We start from the raw sequence: 15,856 nt of genomic DNA on the forward strand, positions 1-15,856 counted from the left end.
AGAGTGGCCTTACCTTCCACAGTGACCTCAATTTCAGGAACTTTTGAATTACTCCCAGGGCTCCGTGGTCTTTTGGGCGACTGCAAGGCTATAAAGTAAGCACATGATCACTTTTGCATATTGGGGGAGAGGGGGACCAGAAGGGGATGCTTTATAAAAGCAGATTATTAAAATTCATATAGTTTGGATCTTTGCAAAGAAACCTGAAGAAGTAAACTGGTAATGTAATCCTCTGAGTCTCCACAAAACTGTGGAAACACGAATGAAGGAGGATGACAAGCAGGAAATTTTCAATGAAATGTTTTTAAAGGGGAGGGGGGAGTCCATTACATAAAAAGCAAAGAAACAAACCAAAAGCCCCCAATAGACGCTAGCGCATGATTCAGTGTGATTTAGGTAATGTCAAAAGAATGTTTTACTGCACGGAAGTGTAACAGAGTATGTATGATCTCTTACCTTTAGTGTTTATTTTACTAGCCATTCCAGGAGGCAGGTAGGAAATAACTAGTTCAGGTCTAGAGAGAAAACCAAGAAATATTAGAATAGCCAGCATACTACTGGTCTTCACAGCTAGTAAACATTATCACGACCAGTGACTTTTTTTTTTTTTTATAAAGGCCATCATTCTGTAATGTGACAATGCATTCTGTCATCATGGACAAAAACAACCCTCACTTTTCCCTCCCACCATGATCTGCTACGTGATTTTGTGAAGAGTAAATGACTTTTTCTGTGAAATGAAAATTAACGGACACTAATTTCCGCAAGTGTGGAAATCCTGCAGACGTGTAAGTAAGACACACAAGCACGGAAACTCAGCTGCCCACGAGTGCCTCAGGAACACTGGAGCAGATACAAATCCGCATCTTCATCCTCCATTCAAGTACTAAGGAATGCTAAGAGTCAGCACAGTGTCTGTGACCAAGTCGAACACCACCCCGGCGAGGCAGGTGTCCCCCTTCTCCTTGTACGGAAGAAGAAAATCTACACGGGTTCAAGGATAAGCCAAGGCAGGGGCCCGGGCCAGGGCTGCAGCTCAGAGCTGCGCGTTCCAATCCAGACGACAAAGCCTTAGCCGTCGCCCGCAGCTAGGAAAAACTTCAAATGGAAATAGAACTTTACTGTTCTGATTCCAAAAATGACTATATGGGCAAATTGAACTTACTTTTTAACAACAAACTTGATTTTATTACTCCCACGGACAATCCTTTCAAGTCGTGGGATTCCAAACCAGGTAGGGCTGCGGAAGGGAATTCCTTCTGGCAAGCCTTCTACATAAAGGAACTCGGGGTTTGATTCAAACACGGGGTATGGAACTTTTACTGCCTCTGTGAGTCCAAGAGCTTGAGCTGCAAGTTAAGAGAACATAATGTATGGAAGGTAAAATGTTATGGACATTCTTTTTTAAAAATTTTTCATTTTATCAAGGTATAGCTGACATAAAACATTACATTAGTTTCAGGCATAATGATTTGGTATTTGTACAAACTGCAAAAGGATCACCACAGTAAGTCGCGCTAACGTCCGGGCATTCTCAAATGTGTTATGCAAAGACTCCCTACCATCTAGCAATCTCCACTCAGTATTTTTTTTTAAGGGGAGTCTCCCACTCCATTATTGGAAGCATTTTGCGTAGTATATTGTGCAAAACTGAAGAATGGGCCTAAAAAATAAGTATTTTGAAAAAAGAACATTTTAACACTTTAACAAATCAAAAGGATAGTTCCATTATTAGTCAAAATGATCTCTGTGCTCTGGGCAGAAATGAACTATGGGCCACGGCACACTGACAGAGACAAGTCTGCTGTTGATAGATACAAACTGCATATGGTGCACCTAAGCGGAACTCATCAAGTTAGAGAGAGCAGAGGCAGAGATGGAAGATTCCATCCGGGACACAAAACATTAACACCTTTTAATAATGATGGATGGGAAGGCCCCGGGGGTACTGCTATCCCTCCCACTCCTTACTTCCTTTTCCATGACAGACACACCCAATCAACTGAAACACTCTTGCTGAATCAATCTCCTCAGAATCCTCCTCAAGACAGCGCTCCAGGAAACCGCTGTCAACAAATCTATGTTGAAACAAATGATGAAACCTATTTGCTGTACGTGCGGTGTTAGCCAGATTCGAAGTGCAGACAGTGGGATTGGGCCTTCCCCCAACTCCTCCCTTCCTCTCCCATTTGGACATACCAGAAAATCTAATCTGAGAGAAATAAAGTAACTTGCTCAGGTTAGGTAGCGAATTTAGTAGCAGAAATAAATGAAAACCCAGTTTCTGGGACCTTCCTTCCGTAGGTCCTGAACTGCTATAATTCATTCAGAATGCTGCCTTTCATTTAGGTTTCTAAACTAAGACATAATCACTGGGTTTTACTTACCGAATTTCAAATTAAAAATCTCTTCCACTTGCTTCCGTAGCTTGGTAATTCTGACATTCCAGTCTTCTTTGACTAGAAAGCAAAAATAAATGTAACTAACAACGTTCCTTCTTGGTGCTGTCACAAAATTAGGCTGGATGTTGTTCTTCCTGGTTATGTTCTTTTTTAGAAGAATCAGATCCATCTGACACACAACACTGTATCAGTTTCGGGTGTACAGTCCAGTGATGCTCTGAATTTGATTTTGTTTAGAAACAAAACCTCTGGGTCTTAAGGAAAAGAAGGATTCCCTGCACCTGTCAAACATGAGAACTTCAGGAAGACAGAATTCAAATTTCAGTTCACACTGTAAATAAAGAACTTGTTCCTAAGAATGCTCTAAATGAGTGGTTTTCGAGGGCTCTTCCTTGGAGGAGCACCACAGGATCCTGTCAGGGCAGGGAGGAACAGCCGTGCAAGGGCCCGGGCACCCCACGCCTTCACAGAACAGCTTTGATTGTATCAGCTTTCTGTACAGGCATTCCTTGTCTTATCAAACCGATGTGTGGCTAGAAATGCACAGAAAGCGAAATTTCAGTATTTGCAGAAACACATGGGAGAGATACATACTAAAGGGATTATGGAGATGTGACTTGACACTCCTCTCATCTATATTCTGGCTTATTTCCTTCCCCTTATTCACAAGACAACAACCATCCCCTTGTAAATAAAGGGAAAATAAGCCATTGCAGAAGACACGTAGGATGTCACTTGCTTAACAGACACTCAGGGCTTGTTTGGTGGAGCTGTGGATAGAGAGAAGCAATGGAGGGTGATGATGGGAGGGGCTGGACAAAGAGAGGAGACGAGAGAGTAAGCAAGAGAGAGAAAGAGAGAGCAAGAAAGAGGGTAGGGTAGAGCACAGGGATCGCATTCAGGGTGGAAGTCATCTGTGTCTGTGGACAGAGGCAGTGGGAAATGCTGGGAAAGTTCTGGAAATAATGCTAAAGGTCAGTGGCCTGGGAAAATCTCGTAATACACTTTACTTTTACTGTAGAAGTACTTTAAAACTCTTACTTTAAAAGAAAACCTACCATCTCAAGGGTTTCATATGGTGTGGCTCAACCGTTCAGCCAGAGGAAGAAGTCTGGTACAAACCAAAAACCATTGCTAAAAAACATCGCGACTCTTCTTCTCCAAGGTCAAGAGCTTCTGTTCACTTGTCCAGTTTCTGCCTCACCCTACACCTCCTCTGGGGGTAAAGATCTCTGCACTACTCCTCCCGGGAAGCAAGTAACCCTCCCTGTCCTGCCCCTTCAAAGCTCAATCATCTGGTTAACTCCAGGAATTTCTCACAGGTGACACATGTGTATCTGTTACAAAATTGAGGGCTAAGTGCCCCCCCAGTGTGTTTAAGCATACATCTTTTATCAAATCTCATATGTCACGCCAAGAATTAAGCAGACCTTTCTAATGGCGTGACTAACTCTTGTCACGCAGTCTGACTTGAATTGGCCCAGCAAAAAACGGATGCCTGGTTTACTGGCAGACCAGATGAACATTTTTGCTGGAATGAAGAATGACGACTTTAATTCTTGCCAAGGTCTCCTACGAATGGTGGAAGGCTAAGTATCGTTAATGATTCAGAGCACTGAGACTTTTCTTTTGAGGACAGGCTTTTCAAGTATCTATGTTAGAGGACAAGAGATCAAGTACAGCTGACAACGGGAGCCCTCAACCTACGGTGCTGGGCACAGCTTTACCATTCTCACGTTTGCAGTCACTATCAGAATTATTAACCAGCAATCACATTAATCACAACCTGGAATTTGCTGTCTCTCTTGAGAAATGAAGACTTGAACAGAGACTTTTATCATAGTCACACTCATCCAGGTTAACCCAGTTCTACCTTCAGGAATATTGCTCTTTCCATTACTTCCCTCAGCAAAGTCTATGTCATCCCCAATCTTCCATTTGTCACCAATACTCTGTTTCTTTGCCTAACTCAAAAGCATGCTGAGGAGGTTGCTGTGTGGGTTCTGATGCTCACTGATCACACCATCTCCCCAGCAGGATTCCTGGCAGAGGAGAATTGGGTGTCCCTTGTATGGTGTTTCTCAACCATTTTGCATGCCACTACAAACAAACAACTTTACAATCTCTCCAGCATCCTGGCTGACCTCCGTCGGCTGCCCGCAGGTACCCTCTGCTGAACGGTCAGTATTTAGTACAGACATCTTGTATACCATTTTGCCGCAGTATTTGTAAGAACAACGAACCGTGTGAATTCAGAAACGCCCCCTAGTCCTTGGCAACAGAAGTCTGTAACGCTGTAGAAGATATGCAAGCTGTGGTCACTTTTTCTGCCACTATGCACAGTAAACAAAAAGATGGCAAAGAAATAAAGGCAGACTTATAGCCCAGATGAAGAAAATAAGACCATTCATTCACACAACCGAGACTGAGACCTCCAGGTTCTATTGGGCTCTGAGGTCAGCGCAGCTGCTGGAATTGCAGTGTTTGTCATTAAGAGAACAGGGGCCTTGTGAAGAAAGATTAAGGCCTGAATCTGCGTGGGTCTGCCACATGAGCCACATGTGGCAACCAAACACTTGAAATGTGCTTCACTGACGGGAGTCGGACTCGAAGTGTACAATATGCAACAGTTTTACCTCATCATGTATTTATTTTGATTACAGGTTGAAACACAGATTTGGCTACCAGAATATTAAAAATGACACATTTCTACCCAACACCACTGATCTAAATTCAAAGCCTGAGCTTTCCCAAAACTACCTGGGTGTGTACTGATACATGAAGGAGGGTCTGTATTGAGCGTCCACAAACGATTTTTGGGGGAAAGGGAGAAGAGATGAGCTCCATCACTTTAAAAGATTGTCAAATTCCTTAAAAACACTGATCTGAGCTTTTAAAAAGGAATTCACAACCATCTTACCTGGTGTGTTCGTTCTTGGCTGAGTGACTTCAGTAGTACTGTGAGTCAGAAGCTCCGGTCTGTGAAAACACAGGGGAGGTGAGTAACAGAGCATGCAGGAACGCCTGGGGCCTTCCCCACACAGCTGTGAACTGTCAGTGAGTGCCACTATGGTTCATTCCAACCTCATTTCCAGTGGGGGGGAAAAATCAGTTGGAGGACTCGATTATTTTGAAAATAGCAATTTTCACAGATTCCAGTTCGGACCTATATGTCCTCAAAGGCATTTGAAGCTCAACCGTGCAAAATAGTCGTTTCACCCGCAACAGTTCAACTGTTTCTAAAACCTCAGATGAGCTCCACCACAATACAGTCAGAAATATCTAGCTGTGTTGTCCTAAAAAGATCCCTCTCTCCCTTACACAATGAGACCCAGTGACCACACAAACACACAAGCCCCAGTGAATAAGCCAGAGCTACACATTCTACCCCTTCCGCACCCTTCTATATTAAAGCCAGACCTTCTGCACTTTCTCCCTGCCCCCAAATCACCACTATCCTTCAAACTCAAGCCAGAAGAATCCTTTTAAAATGCAAATCCAAATGATTATAATTTTTTTTAAAGTAAGCTCTACGCCCAACGTGGGGCTTGAACTTGCAAACCCGAAATCAAGAGTTGCAAGCCATACCGACTGAGCCAGCCAGGCATCCCTCTAAACTCTTTTAAAAGGAACTGGCTTTAAAACCTTTTAATTACTCCACTGATAGTACAGGACCAAAGGCCTTCCTCCACATGCCCATATCTGCCTGGCTTCCCATACCCACGGGGCATCACTCCTTCCACACAGAATGGTGCAGTTATGTGACCCCTTCCTCTACTTTTACTATTCCCTGTATTTGAAGCCCCTTTCCACTACTCTATGCACAGCTGACCCATCTACCTGCCACCCTCACCTTCTCCCTCAAAGCACCCAGTAACACCTTACTGCATTTATCTCTACAATAAGTCTCCCAAGACAGGGTTCCTCTTGGACCCAGTTCTGTCTATCTGGTACCTGATACTAAATAAATATTCGTTCAATAAATGAACCTAACTGTAATACAACTTAATTTTAAATATGGAGAGTAGGGCGCCTGGGTGGCTCAGTTGGTTAAGCGACTGCCTTCGGCTCAGGTCATGATCCTGGAGTCCCGGGATCGAGTCTCGCATCGGGCTCCCTGCTCGGCGGGCAGTCTGCTTCTCCCTCTGACCCTCCTCCCTCTCATGCTCTCTGTCTCTCATTCTCTCTCTCTCTCAAATAAAATAAATAAAATCTTTAAAAAATAAAAAAAATAAATAAATAAATAAAAATAAAATAAATATGGAGAGTAAGTCCAATGGAGAGGGGAACAAAAGACCCACTTGCATGAAATTAATCTCTATTAAGGAAAGCATTACATTTGTTTCTGGAGATTTTATAATCTTACCTTTTAATAACAAATTTAATTCGATTGCCCACTTGTATGATCTTCTCCAGCCTTGGGATGCCATACCACGAGGGACTTCTAAAAGGAATGTTTTCAGGTAGTCCTTCCACATAGAGGTCATTAGGATGTGCCTCAAATTTCTGGTAAGGTACAGCCTTGGCCTCCGTGCTCCCCAAGGCTTCAGCTTTACAAAGGAAAAGCAATTCAGGAGGTTAACCTTCTGATGAAATCACAGTTTAGTACAATCCAAAGCAAGACAGTGGTCAACTTTTTGAAAAGCAAACTAAACTCTGGAAACACACACACTAACTATGGAAACAGGCTCAGTACAGCAAAGGCAAGTATGAATGGCCCATGATCAAGAGGTAACTTCTGGTGGAGGGAAGTTTCTGGATTCGAAGACCATCTTAATAGCTTGAAGATCCTAGAAGAGATTTTTCAGTATCTTTGGGAAGAAATAGAAGGATAAGAGAACTACCATAGCAAATAAAGAATGTAACTTAGATACTACTTTTTCAAATCCTCTGGAGGCCGACTTCTGCTGCGCGACGAGTGTGATAATCCTATAGCTGGCTCCCACACACACAGTTACTGCAGGCTCTATTTTTTACTTATATTGCAACCATGAGACGAATGTTCTTTACCCCTCAGAACTACATGAGTGTGGCATTTTAAAAGGAAATAACTTCTGCAAAGAATGCATGGAATGGGAAATAAAAATAGCAAGCAGAGACTGGTTTAGATTAAAAGAAGCATAACAACCAATGCTAATGCATGAGTGTTGTTTAGACCAAGATTCAAAGCAAACCTTTCAAGGTACTTTTCAGATGAATGAGGAAACTCACAGACGGACTGGCCAAGAGTGGGTACAAAGGAATGGTTAACTGTATCAGGCGTGATGACCTGGTGCTCGTGTAAGAAAATGAAAGCACTATTCACAAAAGAGCAGTGAGCACAACATAAATGATGCCGTGCCTGTGACGTGCTTTATAATATTCCTACCAAGGGAAAAAAGAGGAAAAGATGAACAGTGTGGAAAAATCTTAATGATCACTGATTCTGAAAAATGGGTACATGGGAATGCACTGCACTGCTTTTCTAGTTCTGAATAGGTGGAGAATTAGAATTTCAAAGTGTAAACATGAAATTTCTAATCTCTGCTCTGAAACCACACTCAAACAGAGGTCTAATAAGATTCAAGGCCTTCCATCGAACTTCTTCCTAATTTCCTTAGCACCAAATCTGAAGGGCCCCAGTACAGGATCTCTCTCTCTCTCAAAAGGTTTTACTTATTTGTCAGAGAGACAGAGAGACAGAGAGAGGGAACACAAGCAGGCGGAGTGGCAGGCAGAGGGAGAAGCAGGCTTCCCGCGGAGCAGGGAGCCCAATGCGGGGCTCGATCCCAGGACACTGGATCATGACCTGAGCCGAAGGCAGACACGTAACTGACTGAGCCACCCAGGTGTCCCAGCATCTCTTTGCTATAAGAATGTGTATTTGAAAACCACACACAGGGGGCGCCTGAGTGGCTCAGTCGTTAAGTGTCTGCCTTCGGCTCAGGTCGTGATCCCAGAGTCCTGGGATCGAGCCCCCTGTCAGGCTCCCTGCTCAGCAGGAAGCCTGCTTCTCCCTCTCCCACTCCCCCTGCTTGTGTTCCCTCTCTCGCTGTGTGTCTCTCTGTCAAATAAATAAATAAAATCTTAAAAAAGAAAGAAAGAAAGAAAACCACACACAGTGTAATAAAGATCATTACTGTTAAAAGAAACACTCCCTCAAGAAATGTGGTAGAGCCTTTCACACCACACCTGGGAGATACGATATGATACGTAATACAATAATTATTACTCAGGGAAATACAGCAAAAAAGAATAGTCATAATTCTAATGAAACTCCTATGAAATAAAAAAGAATCAACTGCTGGAGTAGAGAGAGGAAGAGCAGAAGTTATGGGAAAGGGGGAAGGCCAACTGCATTAGCTGGTCACCAGTGAGGCTTCCTCTAGAGAAAACAACAATCCACCTGGCTCCCTATTCCCCTCGTGTCCCCAGACATAACACCTCTTGTGTACTATGTACCTTTCCCCCATGTCTGGGGGAGTCCCACTGTGCCTTCTGCTCTGCCGTGTTCTCAGCACCTGGCGCCCGGGTGTCCACGGATGCCCAAGGCCTAAAACGGACTATTCTGCTGAAGCAGTGGAACCTTCTACACTTACAATGTTTGACACTTAACAGAAAACGTAAGCTTTCCCCTTCCCCTTTCAGGAACCTTAGAGAAAACAGCAACCCTCTCTACATTACCTACAGTCCTAGACTCACCTAAGGCCATGAGCAAAAACAAAGAACCAGACTTTTATTGTTTATAATGTAGCAACACGTAAGCTCTTACCTATTTTCTTAGCTCTGACACCAAGCCAGAATATTTCCCATTGGCTCCTTTTTGTGTGAGTGAGTATATGGGCTTGTCAACAGCCTCCTCTTTCCACAAGGCTGAAGTCAGCTTGCTTGGCAAGCATCAGTGGTGCTAACAGGTTTGGCCGACTGTTTTCCCAAGCTCAACTTCCAGAACCACACGTGAGGGCAAAGTTTAAACCTGTTCATGCAGATACTCCTGGACTCTAATGACACTACGGTGGCCTTCTTCACCTGATTCATGTTACTAAATGCCTTGGAAATAAAATGATCTTTAAAGTGGGGAAGATGCTTTAGTTTATTGCTCACTAGCTGATTTCCAACCAGATGTACTAAGAGGAGAGAACTTGTCACTAAGGTCCTGAATTCACATTGGGTAGTCAAGGACAGGGATCAGGAGAAAAAACTTAAAATTCAGACTTCTCCCCCATGCCTTCAATTCCCAGGTCAAGAGTAGAGATAAACAACATCTAGTCAGTGACCTAAGTTCGCAGCTGCCACCTGAGAAATACCTAAGAGCTGGTTTATTACGTCTTTAACACTCACTGCCATGCACCCCTCCAGGAAACTGCAGGGCAAGTAAGAATCATCACCCAGGAGACTTGGCTTTTTGTGGTAAAACTCAAATGGTTTCTCTCGCAGAACAGTGAGAACCGCTGCAGTCCTTGGGACTCTCCGTGCCAGCCCGCCACGCTGCCCTCCACCACAGCCTTCCCCGTGCAGGGCAGCTGGGGCGCTCCGGGACGTTCTCTGGTCTTCTCGGTGACATAATTTCACGAGGTCCAATGTACACTACCTGACTGAAAGGCTCAGTGATTTCTGGCGGCTTTAGCACACAGGTCTGTGACACGGGTCTCTTCAGGAAGTATTTGGTCAGTACCTACTCCAGCACTAAAGCACGGTTCTGGCAGTAGACAAGACACGCAAGATCTTGGCTGTCATTATCTACAGTGTTGTAGTGGGAGGCAGAAGACCACCATTAGTGCTTCGAGGAACGAAAATGGGTATGAGACCGGATGTGCTTAATGGTGTGCGGTAGATGGGTACCCCAAGTGAAGACCAGGCCAATGCGGCCACATTTAAATTGAAATGTAAACGAAAAGGAGAGGCACAAAAACATCTGAGGTCCCGGCAAGGCAACACTCCCCAGGAGGGCATGACCTTCGAAACTTAAAGGACAAGTAGACCGTCACTGCAGCCAGAATGAAGTGAGCCAGTGGGACAGTCCAGGGGGTGCTATCAGAAGAAAGGCAGGGTGGCTATGACTGGGGACTGTGGGGTTAATTCCAAGAACAAAGGGAGGCCATGGAACAGAAAACAGAAAGGGGACATGCCTCCGTTGTATGTTTTTAATGAGACTGAAACCTAGCTGCTTTGTGGCACTGGCTCTGTGCTGGGAGAGACGGGAGCAGAGGAAAGGGCAGGGATTGGGGCTGAGCTCAAAGTCCGGTCAGCAGGAGGCCTTGTGAGAATCGAGAAATGCTTTGGCTGGGACAATGGGGGAGAGGGTGGTGCCCCCCAGAAGGTCGGGGAAAGGAACATGGTGCAGAGGGGGACAAAGATCCTAATTCGGACATGTGAAGTCTGCAGAGGTACCAAGCAGGTGGGGGGCAAAAATAAAGTTCTGATGGAGTTTCCACGGCTCGAAACTTAAATGTAAAAGCCATCAGGAAACAGAGATTCCGATATGTTCACAACGGGAGATGGGAGGGACTGGCTGCCCAGAGAGCACAGCAGGGGAGGAGCCAAAGGACTCAGGACCAAGCTGTCAGGCAGCACTCCAAGCTGGACAGACTGAACGAAAGGGAGGTGCCATCAAGAACGAAAACGACAACCAGGGACACGGGAAGAAACCAACAGTCACCCAGGTTCGTAACTGTCCATATAAATGGTTTAAAACAGTGAAAGCAAGAAAAAGAAGAAACACAGCCCTGTTGAAGGCAGGACAAAGCAGGGGAGAGCGGCCCAGGGTAACAAAAGATGCCGCGGTGACAAACCAAATCCAAGTACGGTCAAGTGTTCAGGGATGGGAGCCGGCGAGGCCAGGGAGTAAGAGGAGAACAGTGTGGGGCACACCGCGTTTTTGGATAACCAGCCCTCAGGGACAGACTGTGACCCAGGCCTGCTCCTACACAGAGGCACGCCAAGCGCTGCAGAAGGGGCCAAAGACAAAGGACTCCTGGACCGCGAGGGGCCCGACGCTGTACCAGCGACACTGGGTCGGAGTTACTCAGGAAGAGAACTCGCACGTCTGCTGCAGGGCTCTCTCCCCTCTGGCATGGGCCTAAAACTCTTCAGGATTAACATATGTATATTCACCAATGAAAGAAAACTGGAGGTGACACACTGGTCAGAAGGGCTGAAATGAACAAGTCAGGAAACAAGAAATGTTGGCGAGGATGCGGAGAAAGGGGAACCCTCCTACACTGTTGGTGGGAATGCAAGCTGGTGCAGCCACTCTGGAAAACAGTATGGAGGTTCCTCAAGCCTAGAGCTCCCGGATGACCCAGCAATTTCACTACTAGGGATTTACCCCAAAGATACAAATGTAGTGATCCAAAGGGGCACCTGCACCCCAATGTTCATAGCAGCAATGTCCACAAGAGCCAAACTGTGGAAAGAGCCAAGACGTCCATCAACAGATGAATGGATAAAGAAGATGTGGTGTATACACACACACACACACACACACACACACAATGGAATATTACTCAGCCATCAAAAAAATTGAAATCTTGCCATTTGAAACTGACGTGGATGGAACTAGAGGGTATTACGCTGAAGGAAATAAATCAATCAGAGAAAGACAATTGTATGATCTCACTCACATGTGGAATTTAAGAAACAAAATAGGATCATAGGGGACAGGAGGGAAAAATTAAACAAAACAGAATCAGAGAGGGAAACAAACCATAAAGACTCTTAATCATAGGAAACAAACAAGAGTGTTGCTGGAGTGGAGGGGGTGTGGAGTGGAGGGGATGGGGGGATAGGGTAACTGGTGATGGGCATTAAGGAGGGCACATGATGTAATGAGCACTGGGTGTTATATGCAACTGATGAATCACTGAACTCTTCTTAATTATATGTTTTTTAAAAGGGGGAAAAAAGAAAACGAGGTGAATCATTTCACTGTATTTACTTTCTTAAAGCAAAATTTGGGAAACTTATTCTGTAATATAATTTAGTCGTGGGGGATATCACACTTACCAAATTTTTTGCAGAAAAGCTGATCTACCATCTTTCGCAATTTAGTGATTCTGGCATACCACTCTTCCTTCACTGTTAAGAATAACAAACATACAATGTCCTCAAACTAGTGGCATTACTAAACTAGGTCAATTAAGTAATGAATTTTTTTAAAGTTTATGTATTTAAGTAATCTCTACACCCAACATGGGGCTTGAACACACGACCCTGAGAGGTCAGGAGTCGCACCCTCCACCACCTGAGCCAGCCAGGCGCTCCTGTTCTAAGATTATTTCTAAGATTTCAGAATGTGTTTCTTAAAAACATTGCTGACACCGAATAAAAAGAACAAATGAAACAATGACAAAATGGAAATTAATAACTCAGTAATTTCACAGGTACTCTCAAGTGTCATGATCATAGCTCGGAAACAGCAGAGTGCAGTTCACTGAACAGTAGCCTGCAGGTGAGCTCCATGATGGTAAATTTAGGGATAGGATAATGCTGGTGAGCCTTCATCACACCAACTCAAAGTGACAGGATTTCCATTTTCTAACCCCACCCCCAGCCCTCTAGAGCTGAGCCAAGTGAAGTAAGAGAACAAGTCACAATTGTATTTCCCTGAAACACGTCTCACAAACAAGTGATGATACCCACAGCTCTGTGCTCTAAGAAGTAAGCCCTTTTATGTCCTGTGGATAATGATGAGGGATGGGGGCGCCTGGGTGGCTCAGATGGTTAAGCGTCTGCCTTCAGCTCAGGTCATGATCCCGGGGTCCTGGATGGAGTCCCGCATCGGGCTCCCTGCTAGGTGGGGAGCCTGCTTCTCCCTCTGCCTCTGCCTCTCTCTCTCTCTCTCTCTCTCTCTGACTCTCATGAATAAATAAATAAAACATTTTATTAAAAAAAAAAAAAATGACGAGGGATGATTCAGTTGACTAATGCAGATGTGGGTTAACACACTGGTTCACCGTGCCAGGTAAGAGACTTTGTGTCTCAGAAGTAGAACGAGCTTAGTTCTCTCAGTCTTGCCAGCAATGTGATGTTTGCACTTATTTATAATGGATTATTAGGAAGAACATGGGTTTATTCTTCTAGAGAGCAGAGAATATTATTTCGATATTGTGTATTTCTTGTATATAATGTTCTGATTTGACACATTTTTTTAAAGTAACCTCTATGGCCACAAGGGACTCGAACTAACGACCCTGAGATCAAGAGTTGCGTGCTCTACCAACTGAGCCAGCCAAGGACCACACTATGACACACAGTTTGAAACAAGACTGGAGACCTACCTCCTGAAGCTGGTTTATCAAGCTGTAAGTCTTCACGTGTTGAATTCAGAAGTTCATGTCTGCAAGGTGAGAAAAAGTACTAAGTATTTACAAGGTAACAGTTAGCAAAAGTAGCAACTACTAGTACTTATTAGATACTCTGTAGTGAAGACTAGTTTTAAAAAGAAGAGACAATCTGAACTCTTAAGCACAATTAAATCCTCATTTCTGGAGATTTCCAGAGAATAATAAAACCAAATGGTAATTGCAAATTGTTTCATAAGGTGCATCTTGGAATATGTGTCCTTCACGGAAAGAGTTCACTTTGCAACCCAAAGATACCTTATAAAAGTGTAACACCAAAAGAAGAGAGCCACAAAACTTTTTAATGAGATCTCTTAATTTTACATTATACTCAAGAGTACCTCACTTCAACATCTATAAATTGGTTATAAAAATCCTAAATATATTTCAACACTAACACATCTGTAAGATAGATTACATGTTTTTTATTTTGTAATACAAAACTGCCCAGAAAATATAATTTCTAGATAACAGAATTTTCACAATCTAACTTATATAGCCCATCATTCGTTTTTGATGTAATGACCTAAAGTCAGCGGTTGCTGGTAGGGGTGGGGATTGGGTCAGAGACAAGAATGACCCATTTCAGAAATGTTGGAAGCTAGCACAGGATTGAATCAATGGTTATATACAATATTCAAATATTAGTGAGTGAGAAATAAGACATTGGCTAAACTCTATAGAATTACCCTTCTAAAACAAAATACATAACAAAATACATACATCAAGACGAACCACCATTAGAGAAAGGCTTTAGAAGTCCCCCTCAAGGGGCGCCTGGGTGGCTTAGTTAAGTGTCTGCCTTCGGCTCAGGTCATGATCCTAGGTCATGATCAGCAGGGAGCCTGCTTCTCCCTCTCCCTCGCTCTCTCTCTCTCAAATAAATAATGTAAAACAAAAAGTCCCTCTCGATGTAGAAGAGGGCTTACCATAAGTATAACTAAGTATACTGAAAGGACTTGAAACAGGATGTGCATGGCACAAAGTATCCCATGATATGCCTGCATTAACATTTAAACATCCAAACACAGTTTTATACACTTGAAGGTTAGCAAATACTAGCAACACTATATATCTGTATATAATAAACTCAGTATAAATATAATTCTATATATTAAAATTCTATATAAATATAACAAACCTATAAAATTCTATTTATTTTGCTATTTAAAATGAATTTAAAACCTCTAATATTAAAAGCATAAAATGACAGTGCAAAAGAGTTTTCTTAAACTTATTAATGTATCATTAATACATCAAGCAGTGTATGCTTACTGATGGTTCTTGGCTAGTGTCAGGGTTTTAGAACAAGCCCATTGGTTGACAATTCAATTTCATGAGTCCACTAGATCTCAAAACTAAAAATTTATCTGCAACAAGTTTCTCTCTGTGGAGGACAGCTCACTTATTATCTTGAGGTACCTATCTTAGGTCTTTTTCGTGCTTAATTAAATCTTAAAAGCTGTCATCCCCTTACTGAATACCAATACAGATGCAAGCATGCTTGGCTGTAATCTCTGATCAAAGTAGTTAAATTCCCATTTTTTCAGCACAGTACCAGAGTGTTCCCAAAGTAATGAAGTTGAATACTTCTGCAAATGATAAATACTATTATTCCACTACGGGTTTTTTTTTAAGGTTTATTTTATTTGAGAGCAAGCAAGGGAGTGCAGGGGCAGGGGGCAGAGGGAGGTGGAGAAAGAGAATCTTAAGCAGACTCTATGCAGAACCCAAGGCGTGGCTTGATCTCAGGACCCTGAGATCACGATCTGAGCCGAAACCAAGAGTCAGAAACTTAACCGACTCCGCCACCCAGGAGTCCCTATTCCACTACTTTTATTTACTTTACTGTTTTCAGTTCAAGAGATGTCAGAAAAAAAGTTTAAAAATCAGTTACAATATGAACACAGTTCAAAAAGACTCATTCCCCATAGAAGGACTTAAAATGAAAGCCATGTCTTCAGACTTAGCAGAAAATTGGAGAAAGACAATGACAGCTATACATCAATCACATATGGGCAAATATTCATGTTCTAGAAGCCAAGTCTGGGCATGACCAAGAAAATCCTGTCCACAGCGACACATTAAGGAGAAAGGAGTAGAGTATCAATGTATCAGTATAATATTTTAGAA

At 43.3% G+C, this 15,856-nt stretch overlaps 1 protein-coding gene across 5 annotated transcripts in view; it reads right to left on the reverse strand.

Moving 5' to 3' along the window:
* GTF2I (general transcription factor IIi) overlaps positions 1 to 15,856 on the reverse strand; it is a 107,763-nt gene that overhangs the window by 17,248 nt on the left and 74,659 nt on the right. For all 5 annotated transcript variants that reach the window (XM_021700578.2, XM_021700576.2, XM_021700577.2 and 2 more), the window contains 8 exons: positions 13,661 to 13,719; positions 12,387 to 12,458; positions 6,769 to 6,952; positions 5,323 to 5,381; positions 2,388 to 2,459; positions 1,166 to 1,349; positions 457 to 515; positions 14 to 88 (listed from right to left, as the gene is read on the reverse strand). In XM_021700578.2, the coding sequence (XP_021556253.1) occupies positions 14 to 88; positions 457 to 515; positions 1,166 to 1,349; positions 2,388 to 2,459; positions 5,323 to 5,381; positions 6,769 to 6,952; positions 12,387 to 12,458; positions 13,661 to 13,719 (764 nt within the window). The remainder of the gene's footprint in view (positions 1 to 13; positions 89 to 456; positions 516 to 1,165; positions 1,350 to 2,387; positions 2,460 to 5,322; positions 5,382 to 6,768; positions 6,953 to 12,386; positions 12,459 to 13,660; positions 13,720 to 15,856) is intronic.

The sequence above is a fragment of the Neomonachus schauinslandi genome, chromosome 5 (assembly GCF_002201575.2).
Source record: "Neomonachus schauinslandi chromosome 5, ASM220157v2, whole genome shotgun sequence".
Classification (NCBI taxonomy): Eukaryota; Metazoa; Chordata; class Mammalia; order Carnivora; family Phocidae; genus Neomonachus; species Neomonachus schauinslandi.